The sequence below is a fragment of the Lissotriton vulgaris genome, chromosome 9 (genome assembly GCF_964263255.1).
Source record: "Lissotriton vulgaris chromosome 9, aLisVul1.2, whole genome shotgun sequence".
In the NCBI taxonomy this organism is placed as follows: Eukaryota; Metazoa; Chordata; class Amphibia; order Caudata; family Salamandridae; genus Lissotriton; species Lissotriton vulgaris.
Genome location: NC_141697.1, coordinates 147,072,785 through 147,090,271, shown reverse-complemented (window position 1 = coordinate 147,090,271; position 17,487 = coordinate 147,072,785). Strand labels below are relative to the sequence as shown.

The 17,487-nt window shown below is 42.3% G+C and overlaps 1 protein-coding gene across 1 annotated transcript in view; it reads left to right on the top strand.

The window, feature by feature from the left end:
• TYRO3 (TYRO3 protein tyrosine kinase) overlaps positions 1-17,487 on the top strand; it is a 456,471-nt gene that overhangs the window by 365,723 nt on the left and 73,261 nt on the right. The window contains exons 9-14 of the mRNA XM_086937235.1: positions 3,778-3,922; positions 4,458-4,587; positions 5,780-5,880; positions 6,958-7,053; positions 10,517-10,597; positions 14,197-14,289. Of these exons, the coding sequence (XP_086793361.1) occupies positions 3,778-3,922; positions 4,458-4,587; positions 5,780-5,880; positions 6,958-7,053; positions 10,517-10,597; positions 14,197-14,289 (646 nt within the window). The remainder of the gene's footprint in view (positions 1-3,777; positions 3,923-4,457; positions 4,588-5,779; positions 5,881-6,957; positions 7,054-10,516; positions 10,598-14,196; positions 14,290-17,487) is intronic.

Here is a 17,487-nt window from a genome sequence, read left to right as displayed (position 1 = left end):
GAAAATTGTTGGGTTACTGCAGATAAATATCAGATAGGCTAAGATTAGGTAAAGAGCCACATCTAAAAATTGCGTGGTTCCAGATATTTAAACTGGACACTATTCTTACCTTGATAAAAGAAAAGTATCACGGGCTGCAGGATGGTGCAGTTCCAGGCGGACGAAAAGTTGAATAGCTTCGTCGGAGTAAATAGGTGTGCGCTCTGCTAATGACTACTCTATTTAAACTAAAATTTAGGCGCGAAACGGTCAATCAGGTCGGGGTTTGATCAGGAGAGTAAAAGGACAACATTACGTTGGATTCACGAGCTCATTCAGACCGGGGTTTGATGGAAAGAGTGAAAGGACAACCTTTCATAAGAGGCTCGAGTGTGTGATTACCTCTTAAATATGGTGTTAGAAAGATGAGGGATGTTTGCTTACGCAGCCTAATTCTAAGGGCGGAAAAAACGTGCGTTATGATGGGAGAAAGGGAAGAGAACATGTCTGGGGATGCTCAGACGTGGGTCCCAGGCACTCCACACCACTGGAGTCAAGCTAGCCGGGCTGATGAGAGGTGTTACCTCGAAACCGGTCCGGTCCTCGGATGCTTGATTCCGTTCTGGGAAGGACATGGCTTTTGTAGTTCGGACTGGACTGTTCCCATGGGGCACAGGATCAGAGCTGATTTGCATATCGCCATTGTCTAACCCAGGGTGGTGTGGAGTGCAAAAAAACGATGGATTTGGGCCCAGATCTTTTGACTGGGTTGAATGTGTGACATTGATCCACATTCGGTCCATCACCTGTTTTGTTTGCAATACCGCCATAAGTGCGCTGGGGATGCTCAGACGTGGGTCCCAGGCACTCCACACATATTGGAGTCAAGCTAGCCGGGCTGATGAGAGGTGTTACCTCGAAACCGGTCCGGTCCTCGGATGCTTGATTCCGTTCTGGGAAGGACATGGCTTTTGTAGTTCGGACTGGACTGTTCCCATGGGGCACAGGGTCAGAGCTGATTTGCATATCGCCATTGTCTAACCCAGGGTGGTGTGGAGTGCAAAAAAACGATGGATTTGGGCCCAGATCTTTTGACTGGGTTGAATGTGTGACATTGATCCACATTCGGCCCATCACCTGTTTTGTTTGCAATACCGCCATAAGTGCGCTGGGGATGCTCAGACGTGGGTCCCAGGCACTCCACACCACTGGAGTCAAGCTAGCCGGGCTGATGAGAGGTGTTACCTCGAAACCGGTCCGGTCCTCGGATGCTTGATTCCGTTCTGGGAAGGACATGGCTTTTGTAGTTCGGACTGGACTGTTCCCATGGGGCACAGGATCAGAGCTGATTTGCATATCGCCATTGTCTAACCCAGGGTGGTGTGGAGTGCAAAAAAACGATGGATTTGGGCCCAGATCTTTTGACTGGGTTGAATGTGTGACATTGATCCACATTCGGTCCATCACCTGTTTTGTTTGCAATACCGCCATAAGTGCGCTGGGGATGCTCAGACGTGGGTCCCAGGCACTCCACACCACTGGAGTCAAGCTAGCCGGGCTGATGAGAGGTGTTACCTCGAAACCGGTCCGGTCCTCGGATGCTTGATTCCGTTCTGGGAAGGACATGGCTTTTGTAGTTCGGACTGGACTGTTCCCATGGGGCACAGGGTCAGAGCTGATTTGCATATCGCCATTGTCTAACCCAGGGTGGTGTGGAGTGCAAAAAAACGATGGATTTGGGCCCAGATCTTTTGACTGGGTTGAATGTGTGACATTGATCCACATTCGGTCCATCACCTGTTTTGTTTGCAACGTCTTCCTCCATGGCACACCTTATCAGCCTTGTCTTTGATTAAGTGGGTTACACCATGTCAATAAAAAACGCTTTTATGAAACATGCAGTCTTTTGTTTTCCCGCCCATCCATGGAAGTTAATCATAGTATAGAGCTTTGCAGTCAGCTGGTATGGATCTCAGTAGATTCTCAATTCACCACTCTACGGTAGACACAGCTCAGCTGCCTTACCTTGCATGATGTGACATCATTGTGAGAGGCTGGGAGTGCAAATTGGAAACGGTAGGATTGAGTAAATTTACAAATATCTTTAAAACCAGCACACCTCATTGGTCTGCGCAAACCTTGCATGTACGATGCCTTCAGTACTTTCCGATAAGATGAAAGAGATGGCATTAAAAGCTGTGGTAATGAGAAGACCATGTCAGAAAATAATTTGACTTGTTAGCCTCCCGAATAACACAAATAACAAAATCTTTTACTGCACTCAGTCCACATACATGTGCCCAGTAAGATTTCCTCTTATTTTCTTTTAAATTATTCTTAAGATATTAAAAAGTACTATTATAGCCTTATAGCCCACCGTAGCGGGCTATATCGGCTATGAAAGGCCCGCTGCAGCGTTAAAGGCCCGAGTCGAAGGCGAGGGACTTTAACAAGGCAGCGGGACTTTAAAATAGCCTTATAGCCCGCCGTAGCGGGCTATACCGGCTATTAAAGGCCCGCTGAATTGTTAAAGGCCCGAGCCGAAGGCGAGGGACTTTAACGAGATAGCGGGACTTTAATTGCCAGTATAGCCCTGCTACGAAGGGCTATAAGGGTATTAGAACATTCTGCCACTAGAGGGCAGAATGCTATAACAAATTAAACAAAAGATTCTTGAAGCTCGAGGGGATATAAATCCCCTCGAGCTTCGAGAAGCCTTTGTAGAACATTGGAATGTTGCTCTTCGGGCCATTACCGGCCCGTAGAAGCAGGGAGCACTCCATTTTCTGCAATGGAGCTCCCAACATTCCAATGTTCTAATAATGGTTAACAGTTCATATAATTCAATGCTTTGAGTCCCACTGTTCTGTTGCGGCAATCCAGAATCTTTAAATGCAGAGGCTCCGTAACAGAACCGGTCCTGATTTCTCTCAGCGTCATCCTATGTAGCCTGGCCTCTTTGCTACTCTCCTCCACCTGATGCAGTCCAAAAAGGGACAAGAGGCAGCAGTGACTCAAGGCTTTAGGACTTGGCTAGAACGAGGATAGGGTGACCACTCAATTTAGGAGTCATGAGTCTCTCCCAACATGAAGCTATGTCAAAGCACTTTCGGATGAGTCCAAGGCACAGTACTACATTTGCAAAAAAGATAAGTGCCAGGGCTCTCGTCAGGAGACCACTGCAGCTTGCAGTACACAATGCCCTTGCCAGAACTGCCAATGATAGTAACAACACATCAAGCTTTTACAAATGTTCAGACTATTCAGACTATTCCAGGCCCTCAAACCTACAAGAAGGGCTTGGGCGGCTGGCAATACTCATTTATAATCTATATTAAATTAATAATTGACTGTTGTTGTGGTCATCTCTAGTCAGACAGTGTCAACTTGTGGTGGACCATCTCATGTGCCGTTGTTGATAATTAACTACTGGTGCCGAGCACCGGAAACCACTGGCTCAAATTAAGCACTGCCAAAACACAATCTTTCTCCATCATCAGAGGGGGACTATCATGGACCACAGTTACAGGGAGAGAACAGAGCAGCTAAGAGAAGCCTCATTCTTGGGTAGGTGGACGAAAAGTGATACTGGTCCTGTTCCATCCAACAGAACTAAACCTCTGATATTGACAAATCAGATAGAAGAAGCAGAGACCAGAGAGATAAATATCAGAGACAGTATTTCAGGAATTGATGGTTCCCTAGTGTTGGGTGCTGGGACTGACATGAGCCTGTGTGGGTATTTGAGTTGCTTTGGCATAACCTTTGTCTTTTATAATATTTCTTCTCTTTTACCAGGGAGAAATGTTAGTACATGGGACAATAGCCAACCTAACTGCCTGGGACTCCCAGAAGGATTTCATTGCGCGAGTGTGCATTCTGAATTCAGCTGGCTGCGGCCCATGGAGTGAGCCTCTGTTTATGACTCCAAAACATGAAGCAGGTAAGTCAAGCCCTTCGAGGTGGAAATGGGACCTACTACTAACCCTTCATCGCAGCCCTTAAGATCTATCTCAGTGGCGCTGTGGTACCACTATCCGAGACACAAGACAGGCTTCTTGCCTTGTGGCAATGCTTGGTTGCATTATGTGTATAATTTACAGTCCCCAAAGTGGATAAGAAATAATTTAGAAGCAAAGCAGAATCTCCTTCCCTCTAAGTAAACTATTTAGATTTAATAGTCTCTTTCCGGGTGGATATTTTGTAAAACCTTGGGAAGAAGGTGCTCTAGGCTGACAAGAGTCAACTAAACCTGGGGACATGCTATGCATCCTGTAAAAAGGATTTCTGTCAGAATCTTTATTCACAATATCCGCCTTAGTAAATGTGTGTTTTGTTTGCAGCAAGTTTGTTAATAAATAAGAGTCATTTAACATATCTTAAGCGGATACTGAACTTTGCGCGTCATTCCTTGATATTCTGATCTCTTACCAAGTATTCCATTCGCCTCCTTAATTGACATCTTATTTTTGTTCTAGGAAGACAGGGACAGCTGAACAGCGGAATGTCCTGGGTACCGCTGGTCTTGGGCATCCTTACTGCCCTTGTTACTGTTGTTGCTATGACCCTAATATTCCTTCGAAGGAGAAGAAAAGAGACTCGCTTCGGGTAAGAGTCATAGCTTGGATTATCCTGGCAAGGTTCAGTATAGTGACTGCTACCCATGGCACCCATGGTGGCTTCATGTGCCAGTGTGAGGCTGGTCTCCATCAGGGGTACAGAATATTTTATAAGGGTGCTGTAAGCCAACAGATAGTGCCTGAAAGCGAATTCTAAGGGAAATCCCACCAGACACTAGCCTTTGGTGGACTATGTTAAGACAGAGAGGCAGGACCAGGATGAGAGGTCTAGTGGGTGAAAGCAGAAGGGGTCACGGCAGGGAGACTACTACATATGAGTGATATATGAGGTGCAGCACCTATACAGTGGGCACTGTTTTAAAAACAAAACCTCTCAGCACAATTCAGAGGACAGTCATTAGCACTGGTAGCGGTCACTACAAATAAAGGGAGGACAGAAGCAGTGGTTATTTTAGAGAAGGAGGATTCAGTTCCTTTTGAAATGAGGCGTGAGGCCGGATTCAAAGCAAGTTCATGTCCTAGTTTGGATAGTTGACGTAGGCTCAAAATGTTGCTGTCTTAACATTTTTTTTAAATCCTTTGCGTTCCAGTTGTTGCTCGAGGTCACATTAGGCCAAGAAGTCTTGAATGAAACATTATCTGGTCACAGTAGCTGGCCCCTGGTGTGCAGTTCCGGTGGGTTGTTGACCCTTATCTTCTCTCCTATGGGTTGGAGTCCACTTTGGCCAAACCCACCCACCATCCTAGTTGATTGGCTTGCTTGCCTTCTCAACAAAGAACGAGAATTCAGTGGCCATGGAAACCCACCAAGCTCTTACTCGTTACAAGCTTTCATCAAGCCCATGTACGAGTTCTGTTGCTTCTCTGTCCTTTAGTACAGGGTTTTTCCCTGCCTGTACCCACTCCTGTGATAAAATTTTCAATCCAATGGGAGGGGAACCAAGCGTTGTAGCTCAGATACGTTATGCCCACATTTGGTGGCGTAGCTGCTTGGCCACTTACCCCCAGGAGGGAATCATGGATGTAGGAAAACCATGCCTTCTGCTCCTGCCCCCTGTGGCTTACCATATCTGTGTACCAATGGTATGTGTTCATTTCAGGTGCAGTCAATCTGATCTGTCCAAAGTACAAAAAATTGATATATTGTTTCCTAATTATTGTAGTAGGAATAAATAGTTACGCTATTTTAAAGTTTTCTAATTGATTTTCTTCTGTTTCAGAACTATCTTCGGGTCTGTTTTGGGTCATGGAGGACCAGTGGTCCACTTTACTGCTGCCAGGTCTTTCAACCGAAGAGGTCCAGACTTGATGGAGGCAACATGTAGGTGAAGATAGGGTGTGAGTGTTCTGTGTAAGTCTTGTTTACATGCGGCAATCAACCCTGCCTGTTCTGGGCCTTTCAGATGGGTGTGCCATAAGGTAATAGTTCTGTTACACCTAGCTGTATAAGGCGGCTCCTGAAATGATCTCACAAATATAACATACTTGCTCTGTCTTGTGTTACTTCTAGGCCTCAGTTTTTTGTGAAACACGAAATGAAAAATGCCACAAACTGCATTTTACTGCTTCCTTAAATTTAGCTAATTCATGCTTTGTGGGGTTTTCTGGTATTTCACTTGTGGGTGCAGATATCAACCAAAAAGTCAGCAAAAACAGCAAAATCCAATGACATCTACCCAGTATAGTACATTTGTGTAAAGGCCTGGAAATTGGCTCCTGCCACAATTTCCGCAGTGGGCGGATTTTAAATGTTTCAGTGCAGTTGCTGTACCTGTGGATATGCTCTTTGGAACTGAAGAAGTCATTGGAAAGCAGTAACTTTGCATTGATTTTGTTGCCGCAAACATAGTGACATTTTGCACCATTCGCACTCCTTTCCCCTAGTAATTAGTCCAATTTGCTGTTTTTTATGATCAATCTGGTGCTCCCTGCTGATTTAATCCAAGGCAGCACGCTCCTATTGCCTTTCCATGTGACCAGATGTGTTAAAGAGGGCAGTCCTAACATCTGAGCCCCTGAGAACAGGATCCATACCAGATTTTCAGAATCGCCACTGCCCATGCAAAACAGTTCCATTTTGGATTCATTGTATCTACATTTAGCCATGTGGGTGTCCTTCATGGACCAGGTCCTAATACACCAATATTGGACAACCCAGTCTTGAAGTTAAGCTGCCAGGATTGTGTCATGTGAACAGCTAATGAGGATTTAAATACCCTCTTACACTTGAAGTAAAACTTTGTCCTTTAGTTCTTCTTCTCTGGTCATACAAAATCTGGTATCTTAGAAGATGTGGGAAGCATTCGTTTCAGGACTAGAAGAAGCGGGCACTTCTTTGTCACAGTACAGCAAGTATGTCTGTCCCAGAAACTTATTATCTTTGGTTTTCTGTTTTCAGTGGACAATGTGGGCATCAGCAATGACTTGAAGGGCAGACTGCAGGATCTCCTGATCCAGCCGCAGCAGTTTACACTGGGACGGACACTTGGCAAAGGTGAGGCCTCAGGAGCAACATGGGAAGACTGTAATCTGCTCCTTATGTACAGGGCTCTCTACCCCCACACACGTGGCCTTGGGTCCTACCTTCTATAACTAGACCCTGGGGTTTAGAATATAGAAATGTGGAGGACCTTGAGACCCTCACGGGTGAGTAGTCGCGCTATACAATCCTTGATTGATTGATTGAGGTGTATTATGGAAACTGGGACCCTGAAGGCCTAGACAATGGTAATGTCATTAACAGGAAGCCCGGCCCAATGCCCTTCCAATGCATCATATTATTATGGACGTTGCCTTTAGTCTAGTGCCTGCCATTACATCACCCAGAGTTGCATGAGGAGTTATATAAATGAATGTAGTATATATGCATATACAGAGTGTAATATGGTTTTTATTACCAGTATTGAGTGGTGTCCATGACTCACAAGCGGCGTAGTCATGAGTGATGGCCCCTCTCCTCAATCAACTATGGTAATAAATAGCATGTTGCACTCTGTACATGTCTAACCATGGTTTATAGCATGGCATTTTTCAAGTGTAATTAATTTCAACTAAAGGAATTGAAGCTAAACCTGGATAGAAGCGGTTTATATTTGCACAGCAAGTTAAATTCACACTGACTAGAGATTGTGACTTTTAAGAGAGATGGAAAAAGTGTGCATGCCATCTGCACACCAGTAAAAAGTGTGCATGCCATCTGCACACCAGTAAAACGTGTGCTTGCAATTTGCGAGCCACTAAATAGTGTGCATGCAATCTGCGAGGCTGCAAAAAAATATACATGCAATCTCCAAGGTCGTGAAAAGTGTACATACAATTTACGAGGCTGTAAAAAGTAAACATGCAATCTGCAAAGTCGGGAAAAGTGTGTATGCAATCTAAGAGGCTGTAAAAAGAATGCATGCAATCTGAGAGGCCGTAAAACTTGTACTTGTAATCTGTGAGGCAGCAAAAATTGTTCTACCATGTCAGTTTTACTATACTCTGGTAATAAAAGTTGACCTTTGCACTGTAGTTATAAATGTGTGAATGTGCATTTATTAGTATAGTTACTCTGAATAAAATGTTGTTGGGTCACATTAATTTTCACTGCCGGTGCATTAAATCCACATTGATAGCCAGGCTTTGCTCTAGTGTTTCAGATACATTTTTAAACCTGTACGTAGCTCATGCATTCTTAGTAAATGAATAAATGAACAATGAATTTCTTTAAACCAATGGCCCTTTTTCAAAACAGAGCAGATTATTTTAGCACAATTTATTTAGCATATGTTAAAAAAAAAAAACCTGGTCAAGCAAATTTTGACTGAAACATAGTCTGATCTGTCAAATTTAAAAAGTGAGCAAAACGTTCCTTATCCTCTTGTTGGTATGTAAAAACATCAAGCATTGATGGTTACAAGGCGGTACCATGTTTGTTCCATTCACTATTATGCAACAAACAAACGTGCTGCAAATGAACATACCCACTTTAATGTTGTCCCTGTGCATTGTGTTTTTAACGCTACCCTGTATATTTCATGTGTTTTTAGATGTCACCTGAGATGATTGTAGGGCCCTCAATGAAAAAAAGTGACTTTTTTTGTAATGTAAGACTTTTAGGTTTAATAATATTCCCCACATACATCAGTGATTCTGAAAGGACATCTGGAGGGGATCAGTTAATCTTGATTTGTTCAATTTCATTTTTACAAGTCTTCAAATTTGCCATTTCTAACTATTAATTTCAAACACAGTGAAACATGACCCATAACATGACGTTTCTTGAGGCAAAACGTCCACAACTCAAATTGAATAATGCATGCTCTGCTTTTTGTGAATTTTAAAAGCTCTTGATTATGTATAGAGTAGTATTTGTAATTCATAGGAGGTGTACATTGTGTAACCTTTTGAAGCCCCTAAATGATGTTTAATGTGCATTATGCATGGGACAAAATTCCAGTGTTAGTCACAGATGACATCAAGGGGTGGCCAACTTGTCTCAACCATTGCTCATGAAATCCTTCCACTTACTATTGAGAGATTAGGAGAAGGAACAAGTAGGGAGATACATATTTTCAAAAGCAGCAGGTAGGTTACTATATTATTTTATTTGAAAAGTTTTATAAAGCGGGGAGAAGATCCATACGGGTATCAGAGCACTGTACAGATACGGCAAAAAAAAGGGAAACAAACTCAATGGGACAGTAGGTGAGGTTACAACAGAGTGGGAGACATAGAGAGTTAAGAGTTGGGGGTTTTAGAGGTGTCCTAGAGCACGAAAACAGTTGAACATACCAGCATACAATGATGCGTACTCGTGTATTACAATTAGAATCAAAATATTCACAAAAACTAGAGCATGAGAATAAGTTGATGCTGTTAAAGTTTGTTCAAGAGTAGCCGTTTGACAAGTTTCTTGAAAGATATTGTGGAAGGATTGGATCTGATCTGTGAAGGCAGGGAGTTCCAGATTCTTGGAGCCAGACGGGAGAAAGTATGATTGTATTTCGGTTGAGGTAAATGAGATGTCTGATAGCACCAGGGTGTGCATTGTACTTTCTATATAGGACACTGGCATTATGGCTTTGATGTTAAAGACGTTCATTGAGGTCCGTGTGTTACTCACAACAAGGGGGGTATGTGAGGGTTATACTCACCACTCCTTTAGTAGGATACACAGGGTAGCTGGTAGAACTTTACTTACATTCTAACTGGATCTTTCACTTTTTGTTCCCTATTAACCAGAAAATTGTAAATTGTTCGGTCTTTAATTTTCTTTTTTTCAGGATATTTTTAGGTGTGCATTATAGCACTATTCTAACTTTGCAATTTCAGGCAGGTCGCCAGTAGCCCATCAAGTAAAAACAGGGAGCATGAGTTAGAGTTGTGTGGTGAAAACTCTGTTATTTGGGGAGAAAGTGCTGATCATGGCGGAGAATACCCCCCGGCAGAATGATGGTTGATGAAATTTCTCCAGGGGCATTTCCCTACTGGTTTATCAGTTTCTCCGCAATTGGGGGTGTACTTGATACTCCACAACTACAATCATGCCCTTAATGTGAAGTTTTGTTTTTATGTATTATCTTTTCTGTTGGTCTGATTAAGCACTTTTTGGTAATGGGGGTTATACAGCTGTGATTAATTCCATGTGATATCACAAAGCTAAAGTAACGTTTTAGCACACTTTTTATTATCTGTGCTGTTATGGAAGTCAGAAGAATATAATTCGAAATAAATATTACATTCCAATCATGCTACAGTCATACTCTTTGTAGACTCGTGTTGACTTTGATTGTTCTGTACCTCCTGCCATTAGTGCTTGTTTCGATGATCTGAAACCATGCTTCACCGTATCCTCTAAGTTAACACGTAATGCCAGTCGCTTTCTTGTTTGGCTACCATAGATCTGTGCGGTACTGATGAAATGACTAACATGGCCGTCCATTAATAATCTGCTCACTCTGATTCTCTCCCAGGGGAGTTTGGGTCTGTTCGGGAAGCTCTTCTGAAACTGGAGGATGGCTCGTTCCAGAAGGTGGCCGTGAAGATGCTGAAAGGTGAGAAGCGTTCTTTGCAAAAACTGCTCTTCCTCAGGTTGCAGCCAAGCCAGTATGGCCCGACTTAGGGGTTATTGTGTAAAACTCTGTGGTCCTCATCGAGGTGGGCGATCCCCATGTAACTGCCAAGAATAGGCCACAATCATTGGGGACGAAAGTAGTGATGAACATCTGCTTTGTTAAACTATTGTACATTGGTCAACACTTTAAAAAGATCTAAAAATAAATTATAGGGTGGTTGGCAACACAGAAACTCTAGACTGCTGCTAATGAAATGCACAAAATGTTTCAACCAATACCTTACAGAAATCTGGACCCGGAACCTTGGAAGCGCAAACATCTTGCAAACTGTGTCGCCAAGCCTACAATTTTTAAAGTTGAGGCATACGTTTTTACTAATTTAGACCAATTAAAAGTCATTTTCTAAGTCTAAAGGTTATTACCAAGTTAATAATTCCACAATAAGGAGTTGTCGTTTTTGACCCTTCTTTATGATTCTTGGTCTTTAAGTAGAAAATCACCTGTGGCGATTGCATTACTGTCATTTTTTATGCATTCATTTACACAGGCCGATTGCTGTTGTTTACCCCCACAATATTTCCATGATGTAAGGCATTGTTATGGCATTTCAGTTTTATTTATTTGGTGTTTTCTATAGCGCGAACATGGCCCTGAATGGGGTATCAGAGCACTTCACATTTGCATAACAATAAACAGTCATTAGTAGCTGTACCATGATTTTGCGAAAAACATTAACGCTAGATACATATATACAATATATATTGTGTGTGTATATATATATATATATATTATATATATATATATTATATTTATATAATATACAAGTGTTGCATTACTTCTGAAAACCTGGGAGAGTGGTACAAATGTGCAGATTACCGGTTCCACAAATTTTACCATTACTGCAGCACTGTGAATAATGTCATTTGTATATGCACTCTTCTGTGACTGAGTATTGCTTTGTACGTGTAGCTACCAACTTATCTCTTGTGTGGCTTCACATGGCTCTGAAACGGAGAACCTAGTCTCTTGCACAACAATTCATGTCTGCCCCCTGCTCCCTTCAGTTAAGGCTGATTTTAAATACTTCCTTCCTGGGTGCACCATTCATCACCATTTCACATCAGTACTCTCTCCATGACTCACTAAAGTCCCCTCCCTTCCCACCAGTTGCCCTCACTATTATCTGGTTGCATGCACCCATTGCTTGTCTGCTCACTCCATGTTCCCTGCACCATCCATGTTGCTGCCTGCCCATTTGCCATGGCACAGTAGAGCTATCCCCATTCCCTTACAGAGCCATCACCCTTGCTTGGCAGCACCCGAAATTGCATAACCGTGCACCCCCTTTAGCTGCCAAAGCCCTTCCCAGTGGGTCCCTCCCCCTGGTCAGCAAGTGTGTTCACGATTGCCCGCTAGCACCTTCATCACATCCCCAATACCTAACAGCATTCCCCATACTGCTGAGGAGGGCCCAGATTAGCCCTTTCCATTGCTAAGTCTAGCCTCTATATTCCCTGGTTATGCTTATCTGTCCTATCACCTGGTAGCCTGCTTCTCTCATTGGCCGGCAGCACCAACCCTTTTTTGTGCCTAACAGCATCTTTCCATTGCCCTGCAGAGCTTTCCTCGTTGCTCAACATTGCCGTCCTAATTGTCTGTCACACCTTCACCACTGCCTACATCCTTACCCATCAGTGTGTTCCCTCCTTCCTTGTAATACCCCCTATAGCCCAGCAGGGCTCTTTACTGTTGCCCAGCAGAGGTTTCCCAGTTCTGCGAACAACTGTCTACCAGTGCCACCACTATTACCTGGCAGTCTTCTCTCAATCACATGGTTGTTCTCACAATTGCCTGGTAGTGCCATGTACATTCTTGTTAATATCCTCCATAGTGTTTGGCAGACATTTCCTCAGTGCTCGATAGAGGTCTTCCTAGAAACGCCCACTGTTCCTATTAAATCAGTCCCAATTGCCAGATGCAGCACGTTTTACCTCAATAGTATTGCCAAGTGGTTATCAATTGCTAGGCATTACCGAGTTTCATCCGTCAGTGGCCACCCTTTTCAAACTCAAGTAGCCACACTTGCTCCCTTCTTTTACCCGAGCCCCTTCCCATAGCCTTGCAGAGTGGTCCACCATATTAGGCTCTGCGTTGTTCTTTCAGGACCCATAAGTGTATGTGAGTGAAGTCTGAAAGCTTACTTTTAAAGTAATGTGTGTGCCTTTAATGAATACCCAACGTTCGCTCTGGGTGTTGGAGATGCTGCGCAGTGTTACAGCACGTCCACTAGTACTTCAATTCCCGCTCCCTTTTTAGAGGCCACCATGTCATCTTTGATGGCAAGCGTCTTTGAATGTCTCCTACCTTCAAAGTCAAAGCAACCATTTAATGCAGGGGTCTCCAAACCGCTCCTGGAGAGCCGGATCCATGCCAGATTTTTAAAATTACTACATGTATCTCAATGGGGATATCCAAAAAATCTGGCATGGATCCGGCCCTCCAGGACCGGTCGGGAGACCCCTGATTTAATATCTTAATTATAGAGCTATGAAGACACCATGGCCAGCTTCACTGACCTGCTTGATCAGGTCTACCACTAGGGCAAGGGCCAAATGAATTTTGGTAAAAAATTGTCAAGGTGGAAAAAACTCAGATAAGTGCAGTATCTCACGGTACTGATTCATTGAGATGTTTGATATGGGTCTTCTAAGTCCTGAAGCATGACAGAAAGTGCTAGTTGAGCAGTGGTCAATTCAGGCCTCAATTTGTGTGGTTCATGTCATTTGGTTATGACAGCCACACCTATCTCTTGCCCGCAGTTTATTTAGAATGATATAATGATTTGTGCTCATCTTGTGGCAAAAGCACGGACATGAGGAACTGTGCATTGGCTACTCCCCACGTATGTATGTGCAGACATTTTCTAAACTCTGAACTCGACCACCGAGCAACAGAGCCTGTTACGTACCACCGCTATGATTGAATAATCATGTAACACAGACTGATAAAGCAGGAGTGAGAAAGTGTAAAGCAGCAAATGGAGCTAGGATAGTGGAGGGTAGAAGTGTTGACTAGTCCCGCTGGTAGCATGCGCCACACTTTGAGGCGTGTCAGAGTATGGTCGATCATTTTGTCCGGGTAATGTTCAGCAAATGTTATGATCCACTTCCAATTGTGTGAGAATCCTCAGATGGATTGTCATTAAGTCAAGGATTACATTTGAGTATTGACTGATAAACAGTAATATTCATGGCATGGCAGCTCTCCACCTTCAACATGAACTACATGTTACGAGTCAATCTAAAATCTAATTTTCATCCCTTTGTTACTGTTCGTAAATCTATGCCTCACCATATTCATGCACATGCGAGCCAGTCTAGGCATAAGTAGGGTAGTCTTTCTAGTAGACTTAACCATATGATAGTTCTTGCATTGCATGTTACTCCCTGCCTTTGCAGGTTTTCAGTAGTAAGTTGTGTGTTTTTTTTTTCAGTACTGTGACCATTTACTGTTGATTCCTCAAAAGACACATTTAATAGTAACAGATATTTGATGGGTGCTATTTTGTTTTTTTCCAGCTGATATTTTTACCTCAAGCGATATCGAGGAGTTCTTGCGAGAAGCGGCTTTCATGAAAGAATTTAACCATCCAAACGTTAGTAAACTGATAGGTGAGATGATTACTATAAGAGGAGAAAATCAGTCAATGTACAGTATTGTTTGTGTATATTTCTGGGTCTCATTCAGGGATTGTGCACTGGTATGATGAGACAAAATTCACATAACACAGATGAATGAAATAGCAACTTAAATGTGTTTGCTGGCTCTGAGCTCAGATTCCTGTTTGTTTCTTATACTTCAGGTGTCCAACTGCTTCCCAATTTCAGGGAACAACCCCCTTTTAGAAAGATCCAGAAACTAATCTGAAACCCTGAATCCCACCTGTTGTAAGAGTATATGCTGCTCTGGCGCGCTATTGGCCTCATTATACAGATTTATGCCTCTCTTGGCAACAATATATAAAACATTGCAAAACTTGTTTTCAGGTTTGCAGTCCTCTAACACTTTGTTCTAAAACAACTCACAAGGATTTGGTTCCATGTATGACTTCTAGGTTTTCTCCTTCTTTCACATGTTTATTTTAAGGACGCCTTTTGCTGCAAGAGTTTGATTTGTGAGGTCCAGCAAACACGACTTCCTGTACATAAGCGCTCTGCCTGTGTGGACTAACTTTAAACAGATTAAACATGTATCTGCAAAGCCAACAGTGCTGGCCTAACCAAGCCTGCAATGTGTTTATTTTTTTATTTTTTTGCATGCTTATGTACCAAACATCAACCGTGTGACAGTAGCAAAAAAATGCTTCTTACTAAAGGTAATGTGCATATATTTGCAACAAATAAGTAATAAAATGAAAAGAAAGCAGTGATGGGCTCACCAGCTCTGACACACAAGTGAACTACTTTCTTGATAGATATCCAAGAGAAAAATGCTGTCACTCACAGTGATGAACACTAGAGGCTGTAGTGGGTTCGTCCAATGCCCCATGCTGCAGTTGTGGTGGGTGGAAGCAAAATGTAAATGACATTTGAACAGACCAATGGATAAAGAGGGACCACCGAAAACTCCTCTGTATGAATGTTCATGTGTGGTTTATTTTGTGCTCTTTTTGGAACACTTGAGGCTGCCTCTAGCCAGACCTAAAAATGAAGACTCACTCTATGGCGCCCATCATCAGCGGGCACATTAACTGACTGAGGTAGCTGGGATTATAGCTTGCAATACTGAGACAGTACATTATCCCGCCTTAATATTATGTCCAGAATATTGACTTTATAATATATACAAGTTTTGATTTACTATTCTTAACTCCACAACTAAATACATTGAAGTTACATGTATTGTCAAGGTATAATTATATGGAGTAAAGGATAGTACATCTATTACTTACAAAATTTATCTTCCCGAGATCATGGTAGTCAATATTATGGTCATGTATTCTGTCAGGATGAAATTTAAAACTGTGTTTTGGGGGAATATCTACTAGAGGTGTCACCTTGGCTGAGTGAGGGTAAACATCTTTTCTTTGGCCACACAAGAAAAGGTCCTCTTTCTTAAGCAAAATACCACAGATTTCACCCAATCACTCCTTCTGGGGTGTGGGGGATCACATGTGTGACCTCTTACTAGCAAGTGCAGGATAGCCTGTCTCACCCTTATGCATTCTTTCCTCTCTCTCTCTTTTTGTGGTTGAACTGATTGATTAAGTAAGATAGTTGAATGATTTGATATAAGAAATTGGATCAAGCCTCGAAACATATTAGCAGTTCCAGTGCACAAGTTCTTTGACAAGAAAAATCTATTAATTGGAAGAAATCTTTAAAATATTGAGAACAACTTATTAAAAATGAGTGGTGGCAGAGTAATTGTGTGTGTTCGATTAATGCTGGTAGAAATTAAGCATAGATATTAATTACAATTACAGGATAGTTTCTCGATTCACCCACGAATCTCCGTAAATTAGTAGAAATATAAATAATTGCTGTATGTGGTGGCATCAATTTCATAAAAAGTGTATAATATGCCAATAAGTACTGCTTTGACGTCTTCAATTGGTGGTTTACTACCATGTCACAAGAAGCACACATGAGAATTATTGACTATAACACATGGGTACCTTTTATGTATCCTTTCTCTTGCTCATAACACACATACACATTAGACTTGCATGTGGAAGTGTAGTAGTCAACTTCAAGCAGAAGCTAGGAGATTTTACTTGTGGGTGCCTGGATCTCTTCCACTGGCGCCCACGCTATAGCGGACCCCCGTGCAATGTGTTACATTTCCTTCCCACCTCGCTTTGGCATCTTTCACAGCTGTGAGTCAGTGCACCCCAGTTAAACTTGCAGAGTAGCTAGATTGCAAAATCCTGTTAAAGAGAACCAGCTGTTCTTTGAAACAGTTTTCATATGTGTGCTTTGTGGTTAGTCAAGCTGTCTTTCTGAAGGCAATGTTGGTGTTCAGAAAGAAGCATAGTTTAGATAAACTAAACATTTTCAAAACTGAGTTGTCAGCGTCCGGTATTGTGATAGAATTACTCGATCCTGCACTGATAAATTGTTGGATTTCAATAATTAATGAAATTAGGCAAAGTCCAAACTGGCATCCCTTTTATGGTAATTTGAATACTCTTTATTTATGTACTTTCATGATATTGTATTAGTCATATCCTGGATTTGATATTTTGGTATGACGCAGTATTTTGTCACTTGATATTGTGACATACATCTGGGTGATTATTGCTAGTAATTCTGCAAGTTGAGGTCAATATACTGATTGTATTTGATGTGGTCTTTACTGAATGAATGATCTAAGTCATTAGTAGCTTTGGGACTATTTTTATTGATCAGATGATGTAGCTCTCGTTATAGAAAAGGTTGGAGATCCCTGCTCTACATAGAGCTGCTTGATGCTCTACACAACATAATATGTCACCAATATGCATATAATACACAATTTCATCTATTAGTCTCCTCTGCTCTAGACATCCAACACCTCCACACTGTCTGCATTATCACCCAGACCTGGATGTCCAGCACCAACCTGAAGCTCAAACCAACTTAGACCGAATGTCTGTTATTGTCAAGAACAGCAACCAAAAAACAGTACACACCTTGTTCAATGACATTAACTTTGATGGTGTTGAAACTCAACTTTAACTTTCACCAAAGGCCGTGTCACTTGGATTCACCATGGGTGCCAACCTCACCCTCCCCTTGTGCCAGCTCTGTTCCAAAACAAAAAAAAGTGGAACTATTTCTTTCAGAAAACTACTTGAGAGCTGATGTTCAAGCCCTTTTACTATGAGC